We start from the raw sequence: 25,296 nt of genomic DNA, 5'->3' as shown, positions 1-25,296 counted from the left end.
AAAATTAGTTGCCAGTAATCAGTAATATTCCATTAGGTTAAACAGTAAAAAAATCAGTAATTAAATATTGTTAGAGTTAGTAAACTTGGTAACAGTGGTATTGTGCAGATTAAATACCAATGCTCAGCTGAATGAACAAGAGGTGTTAGTTTTCTGGGAAGAGAAACAGGATGCTCAGGGAGGCCACTATTTGCAACAATACACGATGCAATGACTGGATTGTGTGCCATAAAACACACCAATACAGCGGCATGATTTTTTAAGTTCTAGGAGTTGAAGCATTTATTTATATTTGGTAACTTAGAGCATTATACTGTATAATATTAAACATGATAGGAAGTAAACTTGGTAAAAATGAGCTGAAATGATTGTTTGGCATCAATGGCCGGGAGGCCCCCATCTGGGAAGGTTTGGCTGTCGGATTGCATTTCTTATATCAGGTGACACCACATGTAGGTGACTTGCACATCAGTGATAATGAAATGATAGTGAGGACAACACAACACCCAGTCCACGAGCGAAGAAAGTCTTCAGCTCGGCTGGCAATTGAACCCAGGCCCGCTGCATGCAAGGTAAACATGTTACAACTCAGCTAAGCAGGCAGACAATAAACACAGTTATTACAATAGCGAAAAGTTGCTAGTTTCATAATTAAAATCAAACAATGGAAATTTTCGGATGGAATGTGACAGTATTATGTATGAAGAGGATAGTTGCCGCTCACCATATAGTGGAGAAGCAGCTGGGTAGTGGGGGTAAGGAGAAGGCTATGGCTTGGAGGGGGAGGTGTAACTGGATAGTGGTGTGGAACAGTAAAGAGCTGCTTATGGGAGCATGCAGGGACGAGGTAAAGAGAGGGCATGGCAGCTAGGTGCAGTCAGGTGGTTATATGGAGGGCAGGGCAGGATGTAGTGGAAAAGGAGGAAGTAAAAGGACTGTGGGTGTTTTGGCGGAGCAGAGGGCTGTGTAGTGCTGGAATGGGAACAGGGAAGGGGCAAGATGGGTAAGGCAATGACTAACGAAGATCAAGGCCAGGAGAGTTACCGGAATGTAGGATATATTGCAGGGACAGTTCCCACCTGTGCAGTTCAGAAAAGCTGGTGTTTGTGGGAAGGCTCCAGATGGCACAAGCTGTGAAGCAGTCACTGAAATGAAGGATGTCATGTTGGGCAGCATGCCACTTGTTTCTTGGCCACAGTTTTTGGGTGGCCATTCATGTGGACATACAGCTTGTTGGTTGTCATGCTCACATAGAATGCAGCACAGTGGTTGCGGCTTAGCTTGTTGATTACATGATTGGTTTCACAGGTAGCCCTGCCTTGGGTGGGATATGTGATCTTCGTGACCAGACTGGAGTATGTGGTGGTGGGATGATGTATGGGACAGGTCGTGCATCTAGGTCTATTACAGGGATATGAGCCATGAGGTAAGGGTTTGGGAGCAGGGGTTGTGTAGAGATGGACAAGTATAATGTGTAGGTTCGGTGGACAGCAGAATACCCCTATGGGAGAGGTCGGGAGCATAGTGGGTAGGACATTCCTCTTTTCAGGGCATGAAGAGATGTAGTAGAAACCCTGGAGGAGAATGTGATTTAGTTACTCCAGTCCTGTGTGGCACTGAGTCACGAGGGTCAGAGGGGATGCTCCTCTGTGGTCAGACAATGGGACTTTGGGAGGTGGTGGGTGACTGGGGAGATAAGGCACGGAAGATTTATTTTTGTGCAAGGTTGGGAGGGTAATTATGGCCTGTGAAGGGGTCAGTGAGAGCCTTGGTATATTTTGAGAGGGACCGCTTTGTCACTACAGATGCGATGGCCATAGGTGGCTAGGCTGTATGGAAGGGACTTCTTGGTTTGGAATGAATGGCAACTGTTGAAGGGGAGGTATTGATAGCTTTCTTAAGGACTGAGGTACTGATGTAGTTATCTTTGTGGTGAAAGTCAACATTGAGGAATGTGACTTATTGGGTTGAATAGGACCAGGTGAAGCAAATTGGGGAGAAGGTTTTGAGGTTCTGGAGGAATCTAGATAGGGTACCCTCCCCCTCGATTCAGATCACGAAGATGTCATCAGTAAATCTGAACTAGGTGAGGGGTTTGGGATTCTGGGTGTTAAGGAAGGATTCCTACAGGTGGCCCATGAATAGGTTGGCATAGCGTGGTGCCATGCAGGTGTCCATAGCCGTACCGTGGATTTGTTTGTAGTTCATGCCTTCAAAGGAGAAGTAATTGTGGGTGAGGGCATAGTTGGTCATGGCACTTAGGATGGAGATTGTAGGTTTGGAATCTGTCAGGAATTGGAAAAGGTAGTGTTCAATAGAGGTAAGGTCATGGGTTATTAGGGATGGTGGCGTAAAGGGAGGTGGCATCAATAGTAACGAGCAGGGCACCATGTGGTAAAGGAACAGGACCTGTGGAGAGTTAGTGGAAGAAATGGTCGGTAACTTTTATGTGGTAGGGTATATTGTGAGTAATTGGCTGAAGGTGTTGGTCTGTGAGAGCAGAGATTCTCTCAGTGGGGGCACAGTAACTGGCTACTACGGGGTGTCCTGGGTGGTTGGGTTTATGGACTTTAGGAAGCATGTAGAAGGTAGGAGTGTGGGGAGTGGCAGGTGTGAGGAGAGAGATGGACTCTGGAGAGAGGTTATGGGATGGACCCAAGGATTTGAGGAGAGACTGGAGAGCATGCTGGATTTCTTGAATGGGGTCACTGTGGAAGGGTTTGTAGTTAGATGAATCTGAAGCTGGTGGAGTCCTTTGGCCAGGTAATCCTTGCCATTCAAAACAACAGTGAGTGATGGAGCCTTTGTCAGCAGGTAGGTTTATAATGTCACGGTCTGTTTTTAGGTAGTGGATTGTAGTTCTTTCTGCGGGTGTAAGGTTAGTTTGCATGCGAGGGATTTGGGGAATAATGGCGAGGTAAGGTTTGAGGTTAAGAAATTCTGGAAACTTTCAGGGGGTGATTTGGGGCAGTAGAGGTGGATCACTGTTGGCTGGAGGAGTGAACTGAGTCAGGCAGGATTCAACATTGATCTTCGGTTGAGGCAGTGTTGCGAGCCGAGAGGATGCAGCAGCAGCAGCTGTTGTGTGATAAACAGTAAATTAATTTAGTCTTAGTTTTTTTTTCCACATGCTTCTGCAAAGAAGTGAACTATATGTGTATTTTACTGTGTAGACTAGCAGTTAGAAAATTAATCATAATTTTTGTTTTTGCGTAAGTCTTGTGAATATCCTTGTGTAGGGCGGCTTCCTAGTGTAAGTTTTCCCATCACCAGAAGCTCCGTCATGCCACTTAAGTTTTAATTTTGTGCCAGTAGACAGCACACAGTCCAGCGCATTCTAGTTTGAATATTTATCTCATGCACTAACTTGGCAAACAGGATTTCTAATGACAGATATCTGTAAATACATCAACTTCAGTAGAGAAATTTATTTCTGTTTAATATTTTGTGGTCTCAAAGTACAGTGAGAAATCTGCACAGCAACTTTCAGTGTTACTTTATTCTCCTTTGGTATATTTTCAAACTCAGTAGCACCATTTGAGACCATATCTTTTTTTTGTACACAGTACGATATGGCTAAGGTCTGTGCTTGTTGTGAGCAGACACAAGGAGAGTTGGCTGCTGTCCGTAAACAGCTGAAAGCTACATTGGCTACAATCGACAAGCTTTTAGCTAATGCTCAAAGTTGTGGCGATGTCAGGGTGCCAATGACAGGATCTGAAACACCTTTGGTGCCACTGGAATTTCCTGGTGACCTGGACGTCACTGCGGCTTCTGATGCGCAACATCTGACCGGTCCATCCTCACTCCAGAGTGGGTGGCAGACAGCAGTGGGTTCGCGTGTCACTGGGTGGAAGGCAAAGAGAGAGCAGGCCGTGTGGTGGCTGGCTCCCTATGCCTTGGCAACAGGTACAAGGTGCTACCCAGTGTTGATGCTTACTCTGAGCCAGCACGGGATGCCTCTCGTGTTGGGCCAGCAGTCAATTTTGCTGCCCAGTCCGGACAATTACAGAGGGTGAGTATGCTTGTCATTGGGAGCTCCAATGTTAGGCGGGTGATGGAGCCCTTCAGGGAGATAGCAGGCAAGGTGGGAAAGAGTTCCAGTGTGCATTCGGTATGGTTGGCAGGAGGTCTCATCCGTGATGTGGATGAGGCCCTGCCAGCAGCTATCAAGTACACGGGATGCAACTGGATGAATGTAGTGGCACATCTCGGCACGAATGACGCCTGCCACTTGGGTTCTGAGGCCATCCTCGACTCTTTTTGGCATCTTGCTGATTTGGTGAAGGCAAATAGCAATGCACATGGAGCACAGGCAAAGCTGTCTACTTGCAGCATCGTACCCAGGGTTGATTGTGGTCAATTTTTATTTTGTTGTCCAATGTAATTATCTTTTTCTCTTGATGAAGCTGCTTCAATTTCTGGATTACTTGCTTCAATAGCTTGCAGTATTCTTTGTAATACATTTCAGTGCTAACATCAGAGCTGTTCCTAGATAGTAAATACAGTCTCCTTTTTGTCCCACATGATATCTGTATTCCTTGTGTAATCCATGATTTATTTTTTGACTTCTGTATGATTTGAGTTACCTTTATGGGAAAACAATTTTCAAAAGTGGAGGTAACTTTATTAATGAATGTTTTGTATTTTCCATTTGAGTCAGAAGTATTGTAAACATCTATACAGTTCATGTCTGTGAGCAGTTTCCTGAATTTCTCAATTTTTTACTTATTTATTACCTTCATGTACTCAGATTTAACAGATATTTTTATCCTGACAAGTTTCAACATTTAACACAAGATGATGCATGTCGTGAGCAGGTAGCCCATTTACTATTGGTTTTGTGATATGACTTTTTTCCCTAGATTTGTTTACAAAGATATTGTCAGTAGCAGTCTCAGAGCATTTACGTATCCTAGTTACGAAGTTCCCGGTAGGAATTAAATTGAATGATAGTGTTACTGACTGCAATAATTGTTCGCTGACAGAGCTTTTCAATAAATCCACAGAAAATCACCAGCTACCACTATTTCCTCGTTTTTTACTGTGAGAAGGGACAACAGAGCTTCCAGATTTTTTTTTATGAAGAGCTTAAAATTTCCTGAAGGTGATCTGTATATACCTACTATTATAAAGGGCTTTTCATGAAGTACTACTTCTATTGCACAAGCTTCTACGTATTCTTGAAATCAAAATAGGTTCTGACAAATGTAGCAACTCCTCCTTTCTCCATATTTTCTCTACAGAAGTAAGAAGCTAACTTGAATCCTTCAACATTTAACATATCTATACCAGTGGTCACATGATGTTCAGAGGGGCAAATTATATCAGCTGGTTTGCTCAACTCTAATTCTTCAACACAAACAAGCAACTCATTAAGCTTACCCCTTAGTCCTTGGATATTCTGATGCAATAAGAATAACTGATGTTGCACACTGGCTGAATTAAAACTGGATGAACCTAATTTTCCTGTCAATTTTTGAGTATCTGCAGTTTCAATCAGAGGGTGCGTGCAGAATTGTGTACCTAAAAATTTGCTTTCTGGCTGCCTGTTTTATCAATGTGAATGTCATTTTCAGTCTGTCTCAGAACATCTTTTGTTTCTCCCCTCTCCACCCTAAAAGAATTGCTAATCTGTCACTTGTAACCACTGGTACTTTACCACTTGTGACAGTGCCCCTCCTCCCCTTAAGTTATTTGCCATTAGCCCAGACAGTTTTCCCTTCCCTTTTTTGTTGAGGCGAAGGCCATGCCTAGTATAGTCCCACGTGCTGTTAAGAGTCAATAGAAACCACACCAATATGAGACCCCATACCTGATCCAAGCAGCCGGTCCACCTCTAAATTAATTCTCGTGACAGAAGAGCTTAAATGAGGTCAGTCATGGTGCCTCAGAACAGACACAAGCCTAACACCAGTATGTCTCGTTGCTGAAGCTATCTTTACCAGGTCACTCTCAGTTCAATAATTAGGGTTCCTATCCATGCTTTTGCATACCCCACCCACTATTACCACAGTGCCTTCCTTTGTGAAGTCTTTGCAGAGTGAACCTACATCCGTTGTCACATAACCCAGACTTGCAGTAGGTTTAAAAAAACTTGTGACCTGGTAACCTGAGCCTAGTTCATCCTTCAACAGTTGGCCAACACCTCTACCATGTGATTTACCTAAGAACAAAATTGTCTTCTTTTTCACAACTTTTTCTGACTTCTTACCTTTCAAACACTTTTTGAAAGTTTGCTGTGGCCTGTGTATTCCTAAATCTACCTGTGGCTCATCAGTTTCCAACTGTGACAACAGATCAAACCTGTTTTCCACATTGACAACAAAACTGTCTGAGAAAGTCCTATTCCTATTTCTTCTTTGACCTGTTGTCACTTCCCACCTCTCTTTTCCCTTCTCCCTCCTTAACTTTTCCAGATCTTGTTTCGCTTTATCTAGTTCTGCCTGAAGGGCAGCAATCTTCTCCTCCTGTTCCACTACACAACCAGTGAGCCATGTTTATTTGCCCAATCCCCATGCTGCTACAGTCACCCACATGAAAGAAACTGCAACAAACCTCACACCATACTCCAGAACTATCAGTTCGATGGCTTTAATCTAAGTTAAAACAAGAATAACCTCCTAGACTACTAAATTAATATATTAAATTTATTAGAAATTTTAGGCCTAAATTTCGGATATTAATTTAAAACTTCTGGAAAAAGAATTGATCCTACACTATATAAACTTTTCACTTACTTCAGAACTTTTCACTTCGTCTACTTACTAGAGAATCAAATGGATAGTGTGTAAGAATACAGTAACAACACAAACTTTACTTTACTGATGTAATCATATAACTTATAGTATATGACAACGTAAACAAATCCTAGTCCAAAATTCATGCCTATGACATGTTTTCTTTTTCCAGAAAATACTCAAAAAGTGTGAAACCTTCAATTGATAGCTTACAATAGGTATTAATTTACTTATTTACGATGTAATATTGCCTAAATTAATTGTTATTACTCAATTAAACACTTATCTTTACGAGACCTGTGAATGTACACTCTGGAATTACGCGATTAGCACTTGTTTTGCCGAAACCACTGTGATACTTTGTGACATACCAGATTGTGGAACGAAAGGACTGAACTTATTTTGACTTCCTTTTCTCTTCTTTATGAGTCCCATTACATTCTCTCCTTTTTGGTCTTCTTCCGTCCATGCCTATTTTCTTTCATAAGTGGCAGTTGCTGAATTGGTTAACTCAATGCATGAAGCTACGATGTATTAAGTGATTTACTGTACTATGAGTTGTAATGAATGATGGAGGATGATGTACCTCTGTAAGTTATAAGGAGGGGTGTGACGACTTTTATCTGTTATCACCCAGAGGATACCAAAGTTTTGTTGATATGAAGATATGTGTGAGGAGGTTGTTTTTATTTAGGTTTTTTGTGAGCAGGCAAGAGGTCCTGTGGGTTAATGTGTTTGAAGGCAATGTACAGTCAAGAGCTGGTGTGTTATTTGTTTTAAGTGGTGGTGTTTCTGTTGTACAGATAATGTTTTTTGGTGGAAGCAAAGGAAGGTACAATGAATGGTAATGATGTTGCTAATTGTATGAGAGAAGCTGACTGAGTAATGGTAAATGGTGTATTTTATGCTGTTACCCAGAGGTCAGAGAAGAACAGCTATCTATATTTCATTCTGCCACACAACAAGTTCCTGGTTGAGACAGCGGTGTGTCTTTGAAGTGATTTAAATTGCAGCTTCTGTTACCTGTGAACACTTGCTGTAAACAGAGGCTACATGATGCAAACCTTGTGGATTGGCACCATTATTGCTTGTGACAAGCCAGCCACGCACCCACACACTAGTGCTACTCTTCCTCTTCTTTGTGTTGCCTATCATAATTAAGTTTAGTTTTCATATTGGATAGGTTTTCTGTGAGCATAAACTGTAATGAACTTCTTGGGAAAATATCCCATCGTCTTTTGAAAGAATTTTTGTCTACTGCCTGTGTTGTAAACTGTAGTTTTTCACTAAGAATTTATCTGGGACAGTGTACTTGCTCAGTTGACTGTTATATAGTGCTTAAGTTTGAAGTGGTCGTAAGTAAACATTAAATTTTTTGTGAAAAGAATTGTACAGATACATACTTCTTTGTATTTTCAGAGAAGTTAAGTATTTCTGAAGCTTTTGAGGTCTTTGAAGTTACCCCCTCTCATCTGTTGTTTAGGTCTTCGTCATTTGACGTCATGCATTGTGCATTATTCAGCTTTGTTGCGTGTGTTGCATTGTAGGTTTCTTTTGTTGACTAGGATTTTGTTTTGTCTTTCAACAGAATGCATAAAGTTTACCTTACTAATGTTTATCTGCAATTATTTGCCTTGCAGTTCTATTTTGTGGATGAATTTTCATGTAACTTTTGTAACTAATGTTCAGCTCGTCTGCAGATGAGCTGATGCCATAGTCAGTCTAGAAGCATTTATTTCCTTATTTTCATTCAAGGCACCTCTCGTAAGGGTTAAAAGTGATTGATAGTTTTTAATTCTTATCTGCACTGAATTGACCGTTTCCTTCAGTTTTTCTTTATAAAATTTTTCTAACCTGTGTCTAGTAAAATTAGTATGCACTCTTTTCTTACTGACTTGTTGTGCATGGAATCTGAAGTTCGAGCTGCAGTAATTTCTGTTGAACTCTGATCTGTACATAACAGAATTTTCATCGACTTGAAGCAACTCTGTTGTGCTTTTCATGCCATAGTGAATTCATAAGGTGACTGCCAGAGTCTTCTGAATTTTGTGTTTGCTGAAAGTCAATGCAGAGATACACTGTTCAAAATTAATGCAAGTACTGTACTAAGAATCCAAACTAAACATTCCTGAAACCTGTTTTTTGTCACACAAAAGTTAAGATCCTTCCATCTACAAATTTGATGTTGTTCTGTGCAAACTGTTATTGATGTTTAACCTGCTGCCAGATGACTTAGTCTATAATCTGTTTTCACATTTACTTGGTGTTGTATCGTAGGTACATGCCACCAGCTGTGCTTCAAAAAACATGTTTTCTTCAAGGTCACATTAGCAAGTACATGTGTGCTGTGTTGAGTGCTGGAAGCACCACCTTCCTCTCACCACTCTTGTCCTTTCTCCTTCCTTGCATCTAACCCTCCGTGTCCCCCTTCACACCATTTAACAGGGACCCATTCCTCCTCTTCTCCCTGCTTTCCCCTCTTCCTAGTGATACTCCATTATCCTCCCCTTTTGCCTCCCCCTTATGCACACACAACATACAGTTGCCCTACTGCCATTCAGAGCTTTACCCCTCCTGTCCCTCAAGTTTTTGAGTTGCCATTATGTTTCAGTGATATCACATAACATATATTACCTTCCCTGGCTTGTGACCCACGTGGCTGCATGCATATGTCAATCTGAAGTTTGTTTACATGCATGTGCTTCTGTTACACCAAACTGCAACCTAACCATGAATCTTTTTGTATTTTATGAACTGCTTATATACTTACTACATTCTCTCATTTCCTTTATGTGAAGTTCTACAAATAGGCCCAGAATATGTATTTCTCCATGCCTATAACTTGACATTTTACAAGCTTTTTTTATGCTAGTTGAACCTCCCCTGATAATTTGAAAATTGAAAATGTTAAGAACATCTTTCTTGAACTTTGTCATCATGGAGGAAAAAATAAGGTTGTAACTGATTTTCATTTTGAGTTGATAATCCAGCAGTGTTTCTAGTTATAATTTTAGTTGTAGAGAACACATTATTAATAATTGTTGTATCAGATATTTAGAAAATTGTGGTTGAGGGACACTATTGGTTAAAATATTGAGTCCATGTGTTATCCTGAGCACTAGAGCTTTTACTTTCTTGGTGTATTTTCATATTTTACTCCCCTTAGATTAATGAGAATTAGTAGTTTTTCAAATGTTTTCCTGCCAAAGGCACTTAGAGTGGTACCATGGTTTTGATGGGATAGTGAGATGTGTTCTTATGTAAGATAATGAATATTAATGATTTGTCATAGATCTATTCCTCATCTACTTTTGCTTTACGTTCTTTTTATAACTGTGTTGTGATGGAAGATTGCAGAAGGTTGAAATTAACAGTACAGATAGTCTACAAAAACCAGCAGAGTCCTTTAACTGGGAAGGTATCAGAATGGTGTCCCACAGGGTCCCTTATTGTTCTTAGTGTATATTAACAACTTGCCACTTTATATTCATGAAGATGCAAAATTATTTCTTTTTGCTGATGATACAAGTATAGTAATCACACCCAGGAAGCAAGAATCAGTTGAGGAAATTGCAAATAACGTCTTTCAGAAAATTATTAAGTGGCTCTCTGCAAATGGTCTCTCACCAAATTTTGAGAAAACACAGTTTATACAATTCTGTATAGTAAATGGCATAACACCATTGATAAATATAGACTATGAACGTAAGTCTGTTGCTAAGGTAGAATACTCAAAATTTCTGGGTGTGTGCGTTGATGAGAAATTGAATTGGAAGAAACACATCGATGATCTGCTGAAACGATTAGGTTCAGCTACTTATGCTATTAGGGTTATTCCAAATTTTGGTGATAATCATATCAGTAAATTAGCCTACTATGCCTATTTCCTTTCACTGCTTTCATATGGCATCATTTTTTAGGGCAATTCGTCAGTAAGAGAGAAAGTATTCAATGCACAAAAGCGTGTAATCAGAATAATAGCTGGAGCCCACCCAAGATCACCTTGCAGACATTTATTTCAGGAACTCAGGATATTCACAGTACCTTCGCAATACATATATTCACTTATGAAATTTGTCATTAATAACCAATCCCAATTAAAAAATAACAGCAAAGTGCATAGCTGTAAAACTAGAAGAAAGGATGATATTCACTATTCTGGATTAAATCTCACTTTGGCACAGAAAGGGGGTGAATTATGCTGCCACAAAAATCTTTGGTCATTTGCCAAATAGTATTAAAAGTCTGACAGATAGCGAACCTACATTTAAAAGTAAATTAAAAGAATTTCTGAATGACAACTCCTTCTACTCAATAGATGAATTCTTAGATATGAAGTAGTAACAGGGAAAAAATTAATTAATTAATCAATTATTTTGTGTAAAAGAAACTTATGTTAAAGTGACACATTCCACATCATTACGAAATGTCGTATTCATGATCTATGGAACAAGAATGTAGTAGTAGTATGTAGTAGGTGACACATGCTGATTTTATTTTGTGGTTCTGGGAATCTGATAAGCATTCAAAGGAGTATGTGTTTTCTACAATTAATGAGTAGTTTAAGTTGAAACTAGATAATGCTAGGAAGTCCCTCCACATTTCATTCGGTCCACAGATGTTTAAGGTCATACCAGATCCTCATTTTGCAATTGAGCAATATTATGTCGAGTCTTTAGCAGTTACGTACGAGGAATATCGAAGATATGTAAAGCTATTTGTATCATTTTAACTACTTGATATGTATAAGGACTATTACCACATGAGGTAATTTAAGATGTATATTTAGCTATATTGGTCTTTCCCAATTACAAAAAATTGAGACAGTGACAGTTTATCAGATGCTCTGACTTGTTTATGCTACCATTTTCCATCTGAAATGACTGAATAATTTTGACCCGTCTGTGAAGTTTCACTCTGTCTTTCTTAATGGGTATTCTGAAGTACTTTAGTACGCCAGGTTGAATTTTAATATTAGACATTTGTTGGTTGTGTTCTGTAGCCTTTCCTATCCCTCAATTTTATCCATAGCCCCAGTATTTTGTCAGTATTATTTTTATGTAGCGATCTAAAATAAACATGTTGATTGAAAGTGAAGAAAAGAGACAGCTTCTGAGTACCCTAAACAGGTGTCACATGAAACCACCCTGTGTGAAACCCAGTAGAATAACAGTTTTCATCTTCCCTATTTGATAATATCTTCACAAACATCGAAGATAGTGTCACTGAGGCACAGAATGTAAACTTAGGTCTTTCAGATCACAGCACACTTGTCACATGTATAAATTCTTCTATACCCAAGGTAGTAAAATAAAAGTGAGAATATAAAAGACACTTCTGCACAGAAAAAGTAAATACTTTTATTCGGCCTTTAGCAAAGGGAACCTGGGAACATATATTTTCAAAAACAACAACTGATGACTCATACAGTGCTTTTTGTAGTACTTTCATGTACCTATTTGAGATCTGTTTTCCAAAAAAGCTTACAAAAATCAGTGTCATGCCAAGAAATGACAGCCAATGGGTATCACCTGCTATCATAGTATCTAGTGTCCGCCCCCGGTAGCTGAGTGGTCAGCGTGACAGACTGTCAATCCTAAGGGCCCGGGTTCGATTCCCGGCTGGGTCGGAGATTTTCTCCGCTCAGGGACTGGGTGTTGTGTTGTCGTAATCATCATCATTTCATCCCCATCGACGCGCAGGTCGCTGAAGTGGCGTCAACTCAAAAGACCTGCACCAGGCGAACGGTCTACCCGACGGGAGGCCCTAGCCACACGACATTTCATAGTATCTAGTCAAACTCTAAAACATCTCAGTCAAATAAAAAAAGACAACAAAGACAAACAATTTGCAGACTATGTTAAGACATATAAGAACATTTATAGGAAGGTGATTGAAAACGCTAAAACGTGCACAATGACAAAGCAATTTTAGGGTCAACGAATACATCAGATCAATATGGAATGAAGTAAAAAAAAAGAAATAAACAAAAATGTTAAAAACGAAGAGGACATTGTTTTAAAAGATGATCGTGGTGTTTTACTCAGAAATCTTACCTTTGTAAATTACATAAATTACTACTTCATAAATAGTCCCGCCAATCTGAGTAAAAATTGCCATAGGAATAGTGAAACCTGTGTTCAAAGAGAACAAAGTATCAATTCAATATTGCTGTGCCCCACAAATAAACCAGACATTCTAAGAATAACAAAAACAATGATGAATAAATTGTCTGCAGGGATTGACGAATTACCTGCTTTGGTCGTAATAAAATGTGCTAGTGTCGTGTCAGAACTGCTCTCACATATCATAAATATATCATTATCAGAAGGAGTGTTTCCTCAAAGACTAAGTATTTCAAAAAGAAAACCACTGTATAAAAAGGGCAATAAGTTGGAAATCATAGACCAATAGCTTTGTTATCTATTGTTTCAGAAGTAATACAGTCAGTCATTAAACATTGTATTACAAATTTCCTTGACAAATTCAATCTCTTGTCTGTAAATTAGAACAGTTTTTTCAAAGGCCAAGTATTGCCAACGTCTGCAATTATAGTTTTGTAATATTTAGAAAATTGGTTTGATGGAATAAGTTAACTTTAAATATTTCAAAACTAATTACATCCATTATATGAAAACAAAGTCACAAAATGACCTATATCTCAGAATACAAAATAAAGAAGTTAAGAGAGTAGCTGTCACAAAATTTTTAGATGCCCACATAGATGAAAATTTGGATCGGAAAGCTCACATGTCACTAGCAAGTTAAGTTTCGCTGGCTTTGCACTACGTGTAATTAATAATGTGTCTAGTAAACAATGTAGAAGAACAGTCTACTTCGCTTACATTCACACTGCTATTACCTATGGCGTCACCTTCTGGGGTCATAATATGAAAAATCCAAAAACCATCTTCACACTACAAGAACCATATTCGCACTACAAAAATGAGCTGTTAGAATAATTACAAACAGTTCCAGGCTAAAACTATTGTGACTCGCCGATCTTTCAAAGTGCCGCCGCGCAGTTACACGTGTCCTCTACATGCGGCGCTGTCTGCCAGCCATGCAGCAGCAGCGCCATGTAAGCGGCCAGCCAGCCAGCGGCAGCTAGACTTGGACTCAGTTATGATTTGACTGTTAAAGTGTACACACGTCTTACTCTGTTTACTTGATCTGTGACTTTCATGTATTGCGTCTTCCTTGAAATATAATTTGTTCAACTTAAAGTTATAACAATTGGCGACGAGGATGGGATTTTTCTTTTCCAACGTTGACCCACATGTTTCCATGGCTACTTTAGAGTAACTATTGCAAGGTCTCATAGAACAGCAAACGATTCTCACAAATGCGATTCATGATTTCATCGCGGCATCAAATGTGGGTCGTCTCTCATCATCGTCTCTACCTACTTTTCCTCCTTACGACGAGACGGTGGAAGACTGGTGTGATTACGAAAAACCTCTTTGACAGCACTTCTTGGCATTTCATGTCGTGGACGAACAAACATGTAAGTCTCTGTTCCTTTCATGGATTTCACCTCAAATGTATTGGTTGTTGTTGCAATTGGCTCCTTTGATAGATCCTGCGTCTTTGTCCTTTGCTGAAATGTGCTCACTTCTTTCTGTCTATCACTTCTGTCTGTCTATTTTCAAAAGCAAACGCATGTGTTGCCTTTTATCGTTGTCAAAAACAACCGAATCAATCCTATCGCGCTTGGGTTGCTGAACTTCACGGCCTCAGTAGAAAGTGTCAATTTGTTACAGAAGTTCACAAAGAATCCTACGCCGATTCCATGGTACAGGATGCTATTATCCAATCGGCGCCCGACAAAGAAGTTAGGCAACGTGCCCTTCAGTTGGCAAATCTGACTCTAGATGAAGTCCTATCCATCGCTCAGTCTTTTGAAATTTCTCGCACCGCTGGAGCGCAAATAGAGGCATGGGGTGACGTCGGGGAAATACAACCTCTGTGCGATGTTGACGAAGCGTGTGGCATGTCCGCGCCGGCCGACGTGGCCGCAGTAGACTCCCAAGCGCTGCCTCGGCCCAACCTCAACAAACCTCTAAGAAACTGCAGCAAAACCCACGGCAACTTCCTTCATGACCGCCGTGTTTTACGAAACATTCACGAGAGGTTTGTCCACAACGTTGGGCCGTGTGTCACAAATGCAAAAAAAGGGTCATGTGTCATCTGTTTGCAAATCCGACTGCATACATGATGTTCATGAACATGACGCTGATTCTGATTCTGTGTTGTCTGTCAATTGTACTTCTTCCCTTTCGGGGAAGTTATTCCTCACTGTCCAAATACTTGGTCGAGATGTTCGCATGCATGTGGATACTGGTTCTACTGCCACTATCATCAATTCTCAGACATATCTTCAGTTGGGTTCTCCAATCCTGTCACTAGGCAATTACGGACTTAACAATAAACAGATTTCTCTCTTGGGACAATTTGATGCTGAGGTATCTTACAAATCTGTCGTTCGCACTGTTCACATATTTGTGGTCGACCATAGTAACGCGGAGAATCTTTTTGGTTTCGATGCCTTTTCCGCTTTTGGGTTCTCCATAGATGACTCTGTCAATATTGTCTCTGATGCTATTCCTTATGCTCAATTGGATTCCTTGTCGATGACATTTTTGTTCCTTTTTTCTCCTGGGTTAGGCCGTGCAAACGACTTTGAAGCTCTTATCATACTCAAACCCACTGCCTGGCCTAAGTTTTTTCGGGCTCGGCCCATTCCTGTGGCCCTTCGTGATCAGGTCAAACGGGAGCTGGATCGTCTCACTGCTTCATGGGTCTTGCTTCCTGTCACTTCCTGTGAGTGGTCCTCTCCTGTTGTTGTCGTTGCTAAGCCAAATGGTGATATTCGTCTCTGTGGCGATTTCAAAGCCACTGTAAATGCTAAATGCCTCGTCGACACCTACCTTATGCCTCGACCTGAAGAATTGTTCACTAAACTTGCTTGAGGCCAGTATTTTTCTAAACTTGACCTGTCAGTAGCTTATCATCAACTTCCTCTCGACGCTGCTTCCTGGCAGTTTCTGGTCCTTAACATGCCTTTCGGCCTCTGTCAATACCAACGATTGCCATTCGGAGTTGCCAGTGCCCCTGCTCTCTTTCAGCGATTCTTGGAACAATTATTGCTCACTGTCCCTGGGTGTATAAATTACCAGGACGACATTGTTGTCACTGGCTCCACCACTGACGAACATCTTCAAAATCTCCGCACACTTTTTCATGTCTTACAGACTGCCGGTCTTAAGTGTAATCTTCAGAAATCAAAATTGTTTCAGGCATCTATCATGTACTTGGGGTTTCGACTCTCTCGGGATGGTATTCGTCCGCTTCAGCAAACTGTCGCTGCGATCAATGCCCTTCCTCGCCCTACATCTGTTAAGGAACTGCAGGCCTTCTTGGGGAAAATAGCTTACTATCACAAATCTTTACCATCTGCTGATTCGATGGCTCAGCCGTTGCATCGCCTGTTGCATAAAAACGTGCCTTTTCACTGGTCCGCGTCATGCGATGCGGCTTTCCAGAAATTGATACTATGCTGAAACAGGCCCCGTGCCTGGCTACTTACCGACCTGGCCAACTTCTTGTTCTTGCCATGGATGCCTCTCAATACGGGGTCGGTGCAGCCCTTGCGCACCGTTTTTCTGAAGGTTCTGAACAACCCATTGCTTATGCCTCCAAAACGCTTACGGATGCCCAACAAAAGTATTCTCAAATTGAAAAAGAAGCTTTGGCCATTATTTACGCTCTTCATAAGTTTGGTGTTTTTCTCTATGGATCCAAATTTCATCTTGTTACGGATCACAAACCACTTGTTTCCTTGTTTCAACCATCGTCACTTCCTGACAAGGCTGCACACCACGTCCAGTGTTGGCCTCTTGACTTGTCTCGTTTCAATTATGAGATTCATTTCTGGCTGACGGCTCAACATGCGAATGCTGATGCACTGTCTCGCCTTCCCATGGGTCCTGATCTGGCATTCGATAGGGACAAACGTTTGTGTTTCTACCTGGATGTTACCGAGCAGCGGGTTGTGGACGGGTTCCCCATTACCGGGGACCGGCTGGCGGCTGCTACGGGTTCTGACCCTACCCTCTCCCGGGTTTTACGCTGTATTCAGAAGGGTTGGCCTGATCGTCCATCCGCTAAGACTTCTGATCCGTTGCGGAACTACTACGCTTTGCGTTACTGCCTCACGGCTAGGGATGGTGTTATCCTTCTTTCCACCGAAAATGCTTCGCCGTGTGTTGTGGTACCTGCATCTTTGCGTGCTTCGGTCTTGCGCCTCCTTCACCAAGGGCACTGGGGTGTCTCTTGCACAAAATCTCTGGCATGCTGTCGTGTGTGTTGGCCCGGCATTGACTCTGAAATCGCATACATGATCGCTGCATGCAGCCCTTGTGCGTCACAGGCCGCCACCCCGAAGTCATCTTCAGCACCATGGCCTTCGCCTGAGAAGCCCTGGGAGCATATTCATGCTGACTTTTTTAGGTACTTATTGGCTTCTCGTTATTGACGTCTACTCTAACTTTCCTTTCATTGTCCGTTGCATGTTGCCTACCACCATGGCAACCACCAATACTCTACCTCGCATTTTCTCTTTGGAAGGCCTTCCCTCTACTCTTGTTACTGATAATGGTCCGCAATTTGCCTCTTCCGATTTTGCATATTTTTAAGCCCGTCACGGCGTCATGCATGTCACGACCCCTCCGTTCCATCCACAGTCAAACGGTGAGGCTGAACGACTGGTCCGCACATTTAAGGCTCAGATGAGGAAACGCCTGACTTCTTCTGCTGATGATGCACTTCTCCAATTTCTGGCTTCTTACTGTTTCACCCCCATGGGCGACCACAGCCCGGCTGAGCTCTTACATGGCCGACAGCCCCGCACGCTACTTCATATTCTGTGGCCTTCCACTTCACGGCCGCGGGTGCCTTCGCTTGGCCGGTTCACCGTCGACAACCTTGTATGGGTACGGGGATATGGCAGGCGGCGAAAATGGAGTCCTGGCCGCATCTTACGACACCGTGGCCAACGCCTGTATGAAATGCAGACGGACACAGGTGTTGCAGTGCGTCATTCGGACCAGCTTCGGCCTCATGTGCTGGCAACAGCTGTTCCGGATGCCGCTACAACCCCTATAGCTCTACCTGACGCTCGGGATACTGGAATCTCTCATTACTCACAACACAGTGCTCTTACCATCATATCAGTGCCAGCACAAGAACTGACGCCACCAGGAGATGTGCCCATGCAGGAACCAGATGACCATCATCTGTCGGAACAACTCTACTTGCCTCCTTCTCCTATGGATGCGGACACATCACCCATGTCTCCTGTTATAATAACAGGACTTGCCGCAACAGGCAGAATGGTGCACGGGGCCCCAGCAGATTCGACCCCCATGTCTCCTGTCATCTCGACCCGTTATCATCAGGGACACTTCCGTCCGTACGGGAAGCCTCCTCCTCGAGACTTTACGGCCAGTCAAACAACACCTATGGATGTTAGCAATCTACAGGCCACCTCCATCAAGACCTGTGCAAAAAATTCAAAGGGGGGTAAAGTGTTGTGACTCGCCGATCTTTCAAAGTGCCGCCGCGCAGTTACGTGCGTCCTCTACATGCGGCACTGTCTGCCAGCCAATCAGCAGCAGCGCCACATAAGCGGCCAGTCAGCTAGCGGCCGCTAGACTTGGACTCAGTTATGATTTGAATGTTGAAGTGTACACACGTCTTACTCTGTTTACTTGACTTTCATGTATTGCGTCTTCCTTGAAATATATTTGTTCAACTTGAAGTTATAACAAAAACCCTCCAAGCATATATTTTGACAGCTAAATATTCTACCTTTACCATGCCTCTACATACAAAAAAGTGTAACTAACATAAAAAGGTGCATTGAAAATTTCAAAAACAACCCAAATCTGCATTCATATAAAATAAGAATGTGCAGTGATATCCATATAAAAAGAGTAAACAAGGCTACTACACAAAAGCTAACAAACATTAAAGATATAAAATTGTATTACAAACTTACAGCCCATATAAAAGAAATGAAAAAGTTGTGTACATTTAATGAAGCAATATTCAAGTTATTAATGACCAACTGCTATTACAGTGTAGAGTACCTTCAGTAGTAAGTCATTATATTCATGTATTCATGAACAGTTGCGGTACACTTTACACACAAGTTGGTACATCGCTAGTCTCATTGCATATGTATTGTTTTTCTGTTTCAGGAGTGTAAACCATTTTATTTATTATATCATGTTACATCAGCCATCTTGTTTCCGTGTTGGAGAGCAATACATTTATCTGTATCTTGAATTATACTAACAGTCATTTTGTTTTTACATCAGATGAAATATTATGTCACTTCCAATGTTTATCACAGAAGGAGCCATTTCTGACATGATTTTCTTCATAATCGATTATGGAACAACACAACTGTGTTGTACATTACAGATAAAGTATTTAAAGATTGCTACAAATCCTTTCTTAGTAATAAGAGCTTATTTAATTTCATTCAAAGCTACATATGACACTGTTTTTTTTTCTTTTGTGTGCAGAAATTTTGTTTTGGAATAACCGTCTGAAGAACATGGAAAATTTGTACCATCAGATGCGTGACCCTCGAGTTGTGGATATGGCTTCAATACTAGAGCTGACTGATAGTGCATATTTCCCATGCTTCAAGTCAATGTTCCGTAATGTAGTAGCAGGTAATATTGTAATTTTTGACTGATAATTAACATTTTTAAAGTCTTGCTTTGTAAGTCACTGTCATAGTGAAGCTAAGATCAGTACTGTAAATAGTGAACATACAACAATTGAAATTTAGAAATAAAATGGGTTTGAAATTCTACAACTAAATATGTGACTCTCAGTTTATCCAGTATATCATTAATGGTTTAGTTGTGATTGATATGTGGCAGGTGCCTGTGAACAATGTGTTGCAGATGGCACGTGATGCAACTGTTGAAGTTGTGCTATCAACTGTACATGAAGTGGTTTCTTTTGGAAGGTTACATAGTTTAGGGCTTTTGAAGAATCACTTTTTTATGTCAATTTTCTCTTTTAATTGTATCAGTAGAAAATTCATTCGAGAAAACTAAGAAGTTATGAGACAGAATAGGTAGCCATTATTTACTTCCAGGAGGCAAAATGAGTAAAACTACTGGTACACATGTATAAAATGGGCACAATGCCTAGCATTTGGAAATAATAGTTTCTTCCTAGGGGAAGGGTGGTGTGGCTGAGAGGGGGGGGGGGTGGAGGGAGGAAGAACAGATTAAAAGAAAGGGCTGGTCATTCAGACACCAGAATGAGAGGGACCCACCTGAATGAGGGCTATGGTAGGCAGTGACCTTTGTCTTTTTATAAAAATAAAACTGAAACCTAAAAACAGCAGGAATCATGTTTAATAGGATTGGATGTGTTTGTGGCAGTGTACCTAATTATTATTTTAGTGAACATCCTTCTTTTTGGTATATATTACAGGGTGCACATAACGTCCAGGAACTCTTTCAATTATTTATTGCACAAGAACCAACATTGTACAGATATCAAACATATGTCATTTTGAAGAGAAACTCTGAAAGTTTTTTTTTCATGTATACCACCACAGCGCATTTTATTACTGTGCCGGTAGTCAGCGCTAGTCGCAAACATGGCGAGTTCAGGTGCGGAGCAAGCTGTTTCAGAAATGGCCTTCCTGATCACCAGATCTAACTCCTTGTGACTTTTTTCTGTGGGGACACATTAGAGATCGCCTCTACCACGTGGTGTAGCAGAGCTCTGGGAGAGAATACACGACAATGCCATACTGGGACAGGTATGGCAAGAATTCAATTACTGTATTGATGTCTGCCGGGTCACTCATGGTTCGCATATCGAATGTTTGTAAAAAAATCTTTCAGAGTTTCTCTTCAAAATGCAATATGTATGACATCTATACAATGTTTAGTTCTTGTGCAATAAATAATTGAAAGTGTTCTGGGACTTTATGTACACCCTGTATACCTTACAACAGATAGTAAATGAGCACACTCCACTCTCCTCTGCCCTGTGCCTCTTCCTTAATCTGCCTGTAACTTTGTCCTTTTCTTAGTGCCATCTAGTATACCAAGTCTTCTTCTTCCTCTCTTCCCAGCAGTATTTTCCTCTCTTAACTCTTCACTGCAGGCAATTTCTTCGCAGTTTATTGCATGTCACAGCCAGGATGTTTTCTTCATACATATCATTTACACTAGTTCTCTTCGCTCTCTTCTTCTTCGAAGTACTTCTTCATTTGTCATTCCATCCATTTCACTTTTAGCACTTTCACCACATTTCAAAAGTATTCTGGTAATTTTCCTCTTTCTTTTTTGATTGTCAGTATTTGCTTCCATATGATATTTCACTTCAGATAAGACACATGGTGAATCCCTTTTTTTAACTCTGTCAGAAAGCATTTTGCTACCAACAAACCTTTCATTATTTCAAAAGCTCTTGTATCTGTAGATATAGAATATCTTATTTTCCCTAAGCAGCTTCTATTCCCTGTCACCAAACTTCCCAAGTACCCAAATGATTTTTCATGTTTTCTGATTTCCATCACTTTGATGTTTCCTATTTTTATTCTCAGTCCATACTCTTTTCTCGCTTTTACAATTCTCACTCTCATTAATTGTAGCTCTTTATTTGACTCAGCCAACACTGACTGATCATCTGCATATTTAATTTTATTGGAAACTATCTAGAAACATAAGTTAAAATTACTAAATATTAATTTTTATTTAAATTTTTCTCACACAAAAGTGCTCTTTCATGCAGGATAAGTATCAGCTCGTGTATTGCTTAATAATCACACAGACTAGGCAAATAAGTTTTAGCACACAGAATTGTCGAGGAGTGTGTGTCCAGTAGTTGTGTTATCATGTGTACATTCTTAGAAATACATGTATGTTTCCTGAAGAACAACGTTGCTGCAGTTTTCAGTTTAACCTGTGAATATTTCACAGTGTGACTTGAGTTTCAAAGTTATAACTAGTTCGTTTTCAGACATTGTATTTGTCTGTATGTCCAATGTTCTGTCACAGATATTCTGCAACATATTTATGTGATCAGTGAGCATGGTGTGCAGCATTTCTCGCCAGTCTTACTGCCCTTAACTAAGAGTGGTTATAGTAGAATTGAAGGAGTCTCAGTAAACTCAAATGTACATTTTTAAAAAAATGGAAAATCGAGGGTAGAATAATGTCGTAAATGCATACTTTATGGTATATGTTCATGGAAATTATTACTGGTATCTACCACAAAGAGGACTTTGAATATGAACTGGTACAGACCTGCTAATCGTTTGTGGATCAGTCAAAATTAGTAGACACTTTTGGCTCATAGAAGTAACCAAAGATTGTGAAATTAAATATGTATTAATACACTCTTGTAAAGTCATGAAATTTGCACAGATATCAATTCTTGATAATATATTGTGAAAAAGTTTGTTGTCTTCTTTATACAGACTGTAGTTTCTTTATATAGACTAGCGAATAAAACAGTCACCCACTGTGTTCTGTAGGTGCCAGTGAGTTCAAAGGCCAGCCACCAGATGTGTTCTTTTTTCAGTGTCAGTGGTTGTTTTGCTTAGTGATGCTCCATGGGATTAGACAGCGAGAATTTCTTTGCTTAGTAGAGACACTTCGTGCTTAATATTAATTTGCTGCAGTTTATAAATCACAAGTTCTTGCTTATCTTCAATATGTACTTGTCAATATATGTTTATTGTTCTGATTTATATGAATGCCAGTAATTTATGTGCTGTCATGGCCATTGTACCGGAAGACATGCAGAAGTAGTTTGGATGAATATTATTACAGCTGTTCTGACATTGCTGACTTGGATGTGATCAGCCTACAGATACTAGAAAAATAAATACAAACTATCATGATGGACAGCAGAATTTTCAAACTATTAAAATGCAAGACTCCGTGAGTGCTGAAACAATCTGGTTTGCACAGGTATGCACTGAGTATCTGCATCATGAGACTAGCGTGCACATAAAGTGCTACTGCAAGAAGGTATCAGACACAGGAGGCCGTCACAATCCCTGAGGCACCTGCGTAGTAAAGTTGATTTAGGACTATATTCGACACATAATTTTGTACACTGTTGAGTAGCCGTTTTCTGACTCAGGTTAAAGCTATGATAGTATAAATGTCCTTTGACACCATCGCAGATCTGGGTGGCAGGATTCAAGGTGCAATAACTGGGACCTGGATTTTAATGACAAGTCATACAGGGTGTTTCAAAAATGACCGGTATATTTGAAACGGCAATAAAAACTAAACGAGCAGCGATAGAAATACACCGTTTGTTGCAATATGCTTGGGACAACAGTACATTTTCAGGTGGACAAACTTTCGAAATTACAGTAGTTACAATTTTCAACAACAGATGGCGCTGCAAGTGATGTGAACGATATAGAAGACAACGCAGTCTGTGGGTGCGCCATTCTGTACGTCGTCTTTCTGCTGTAAGCGTGTGCTGTTCACAACATGCAAGTGTGCTGTAGACAACATGGTTTATTCCTTAGAACAGAGGATTTTTCTGGTGTTGGAATTCCACCGCCTAGAACACAGTGTTGTTGCAACAAGACGAAGTTTTCAACGGAGGTTTAATGTAACCAGAGGACCGAAAAGCAATACAATAAAGGATCTGTTTGAAAAATTTCAACGGACTGGGAACGTGACGGATGAACGTGCTGGAAAGGTAGGGCGACCGCGTACGGCAACCACAGAGGGCAACGCGCAGCTAGTGCAGCAGGTGATCCAACAGCGGCTTCGGGTTTCCGTTCGCCGTGTTGCAGCTGCGGTCCAAATGACGCCAACGTCCACGTATCGTCTCATGCGCCAGAGTTTACACCTCTATCCGTACAAAATTCAAACGCAGCAACCCCTCAGCGCCGCTACCATTGCTGCACGAGAGACATTCGCTAACGATATAGTGCACAGGATTGATGACGGCGATATGCATGTGGGCAGCATTTGCTTTACTGACAAAGCTTATTTTTACGTGGACGGCCTCGTCAATAAACAGAACTGGCGCATATGGGGAACCGAAAAGCCCCATGTTGCAGTCCCATCATCCCTGCATCCTCAAAAAGTACTGGTCTGGGCCGCCATTTCTTCCAAAGGAATCATTGTCCCATTTTTCAGATCCGAAACGATTACTGCATCACGCTATCTGGACATTCTTCGTGAATTTGTGGCGGTACAAACTGCCTTAGACGACACTGCGAACACCTCGTGGTTTATGCAAGATGGTGCCCGGCCACATCGCACGGCCGACGTCTTTAATTTCCTGAATGAATATTTCGATGATCGTGTGATTGCTTTGGGCTATCCAAAACATACAGGAGGCGGCGTGGATTGGCCTCCCTATTCGCCAGACATGAACCCCTGTGACTCTTTCTGTGGGGACACGTGAAAGACCAGGTGTACCGCCAGAATCCAGAAACAATTGAACAGGTGAAGCAGTACATCTCATCTGCATGTGAAGCCATTCCGCCAGACACGTTGTCAAAGGTTTCGGGTAATTTCATTCAGAGACTACGCCATATTATTGCTACGCATGGTGGATATGTGGAAAATATCGTACTATAGAGTTTCCCAGACCGCAGCGCCATCTGTTGTTGAAAATTGTAACTACTGTAATTTCGAAAGTTTGTCTGCCTGAAAATGTACTGTTGTCCCAAGCATATTGCAACAAACGGTTTATTTCTATCGCTGCTCATTTAGTTTTTATTGCCGTTTCAAATATACCGGTCATTTTTGAAACACCCTGTATATTTTCCCTGAACTTTAGGGTGAATTTTACAACAATTTATGCATGAATCCAGATAAAGTAGTGCAGATAAATGTATTTTTATTGTGTGTGTAAAGTCATGTTCACACCATTTTCAGTAATAATTCATATTTTGGCCAACATTTGCCACAATGTGCTGTATTTTAGCCAACTTTTCCCAAAAAAGCATGAATTTGTCATGTATTTAAGGACACAAGAATAAAAACATGACTATGTTGCTCACATGGCAATCTATCAGATGATATTGCCACAAATAAGCACAACAATTGCTGCAGAGCTTTGTTAATCAGGACTATAGTTTGGGGAAGTATTATTTTGTGGACTATATGAAGTTAATTTTAGTGCAGGAAAGTGCTTTCATATGCAACAACACCGTAATACTGCCAATCACAGCTGCTGTGTAAAGAGAAGTGCCGAAAATGACAGCAGACAAACACTAATTTTGAACAGAAAGGTCCAGCTTCAACCATGCAATCTTTCTTCAAGGACTTATGTGGGATGATAGTATCTTGCAACATGCCATTTTAGAAGATGAAGAAGCCATGCTTCAGACAATTCTTGGTGAAGCACACAACAAATTCAGTTCCAGATGAATCTACATTGAGAAAGAACTATTTATTCATGTGCTGCATAGAGGTGTGCAACAAAATATAAATTAATGCTGCTGACCAAAAGCTGTGTGACCATA

General features: G+C 40.8%; 1 protein-coding gene across 1 annotated transcript in view; it reads left to right on the top strand.

The window, feature by feature from the left end:
- The window catches only part of LOC126161033 (dynein beta chain, ciliary-like), a 784,705-nt gene that overhangs the window by 41,708 nt on the left and 717,701 nt on the right, over positions 1-25,296 (top strand). The window contains exon 6 of the mRNA XM_049916954.1: positions 19,334-19,486. Within this exon, the coding sequence (XP_049772911.1) occupies positions 19,334-19,486 (153 nt within the window). The remainder of the gene's footprint in view (positions 1-19,333; positions 19,487-25,296) is intronic.

The sequence above is a fragment of the Schistocerca cancellata genome, chromosome 2, assembly GCF_023864275.1.
Source record: "Schistocerca cancellata isolate TAMUIC-IGC-003103 chromosome 2, iqSchCanc2.1, whole genome shotgun sequence".
In the NCBI taxonomy this organism is placed as follows: Eukaryota; Metazoa; Arthropoda; class Insecta; order Orthoptera; family Acrididae; genus Schistocerca; species Schistocerca cancellata.
Note: the sequence above shows the minus strand (reverse complement) of the source record. Positions and strands in the feature narration are given on the sequence as shown.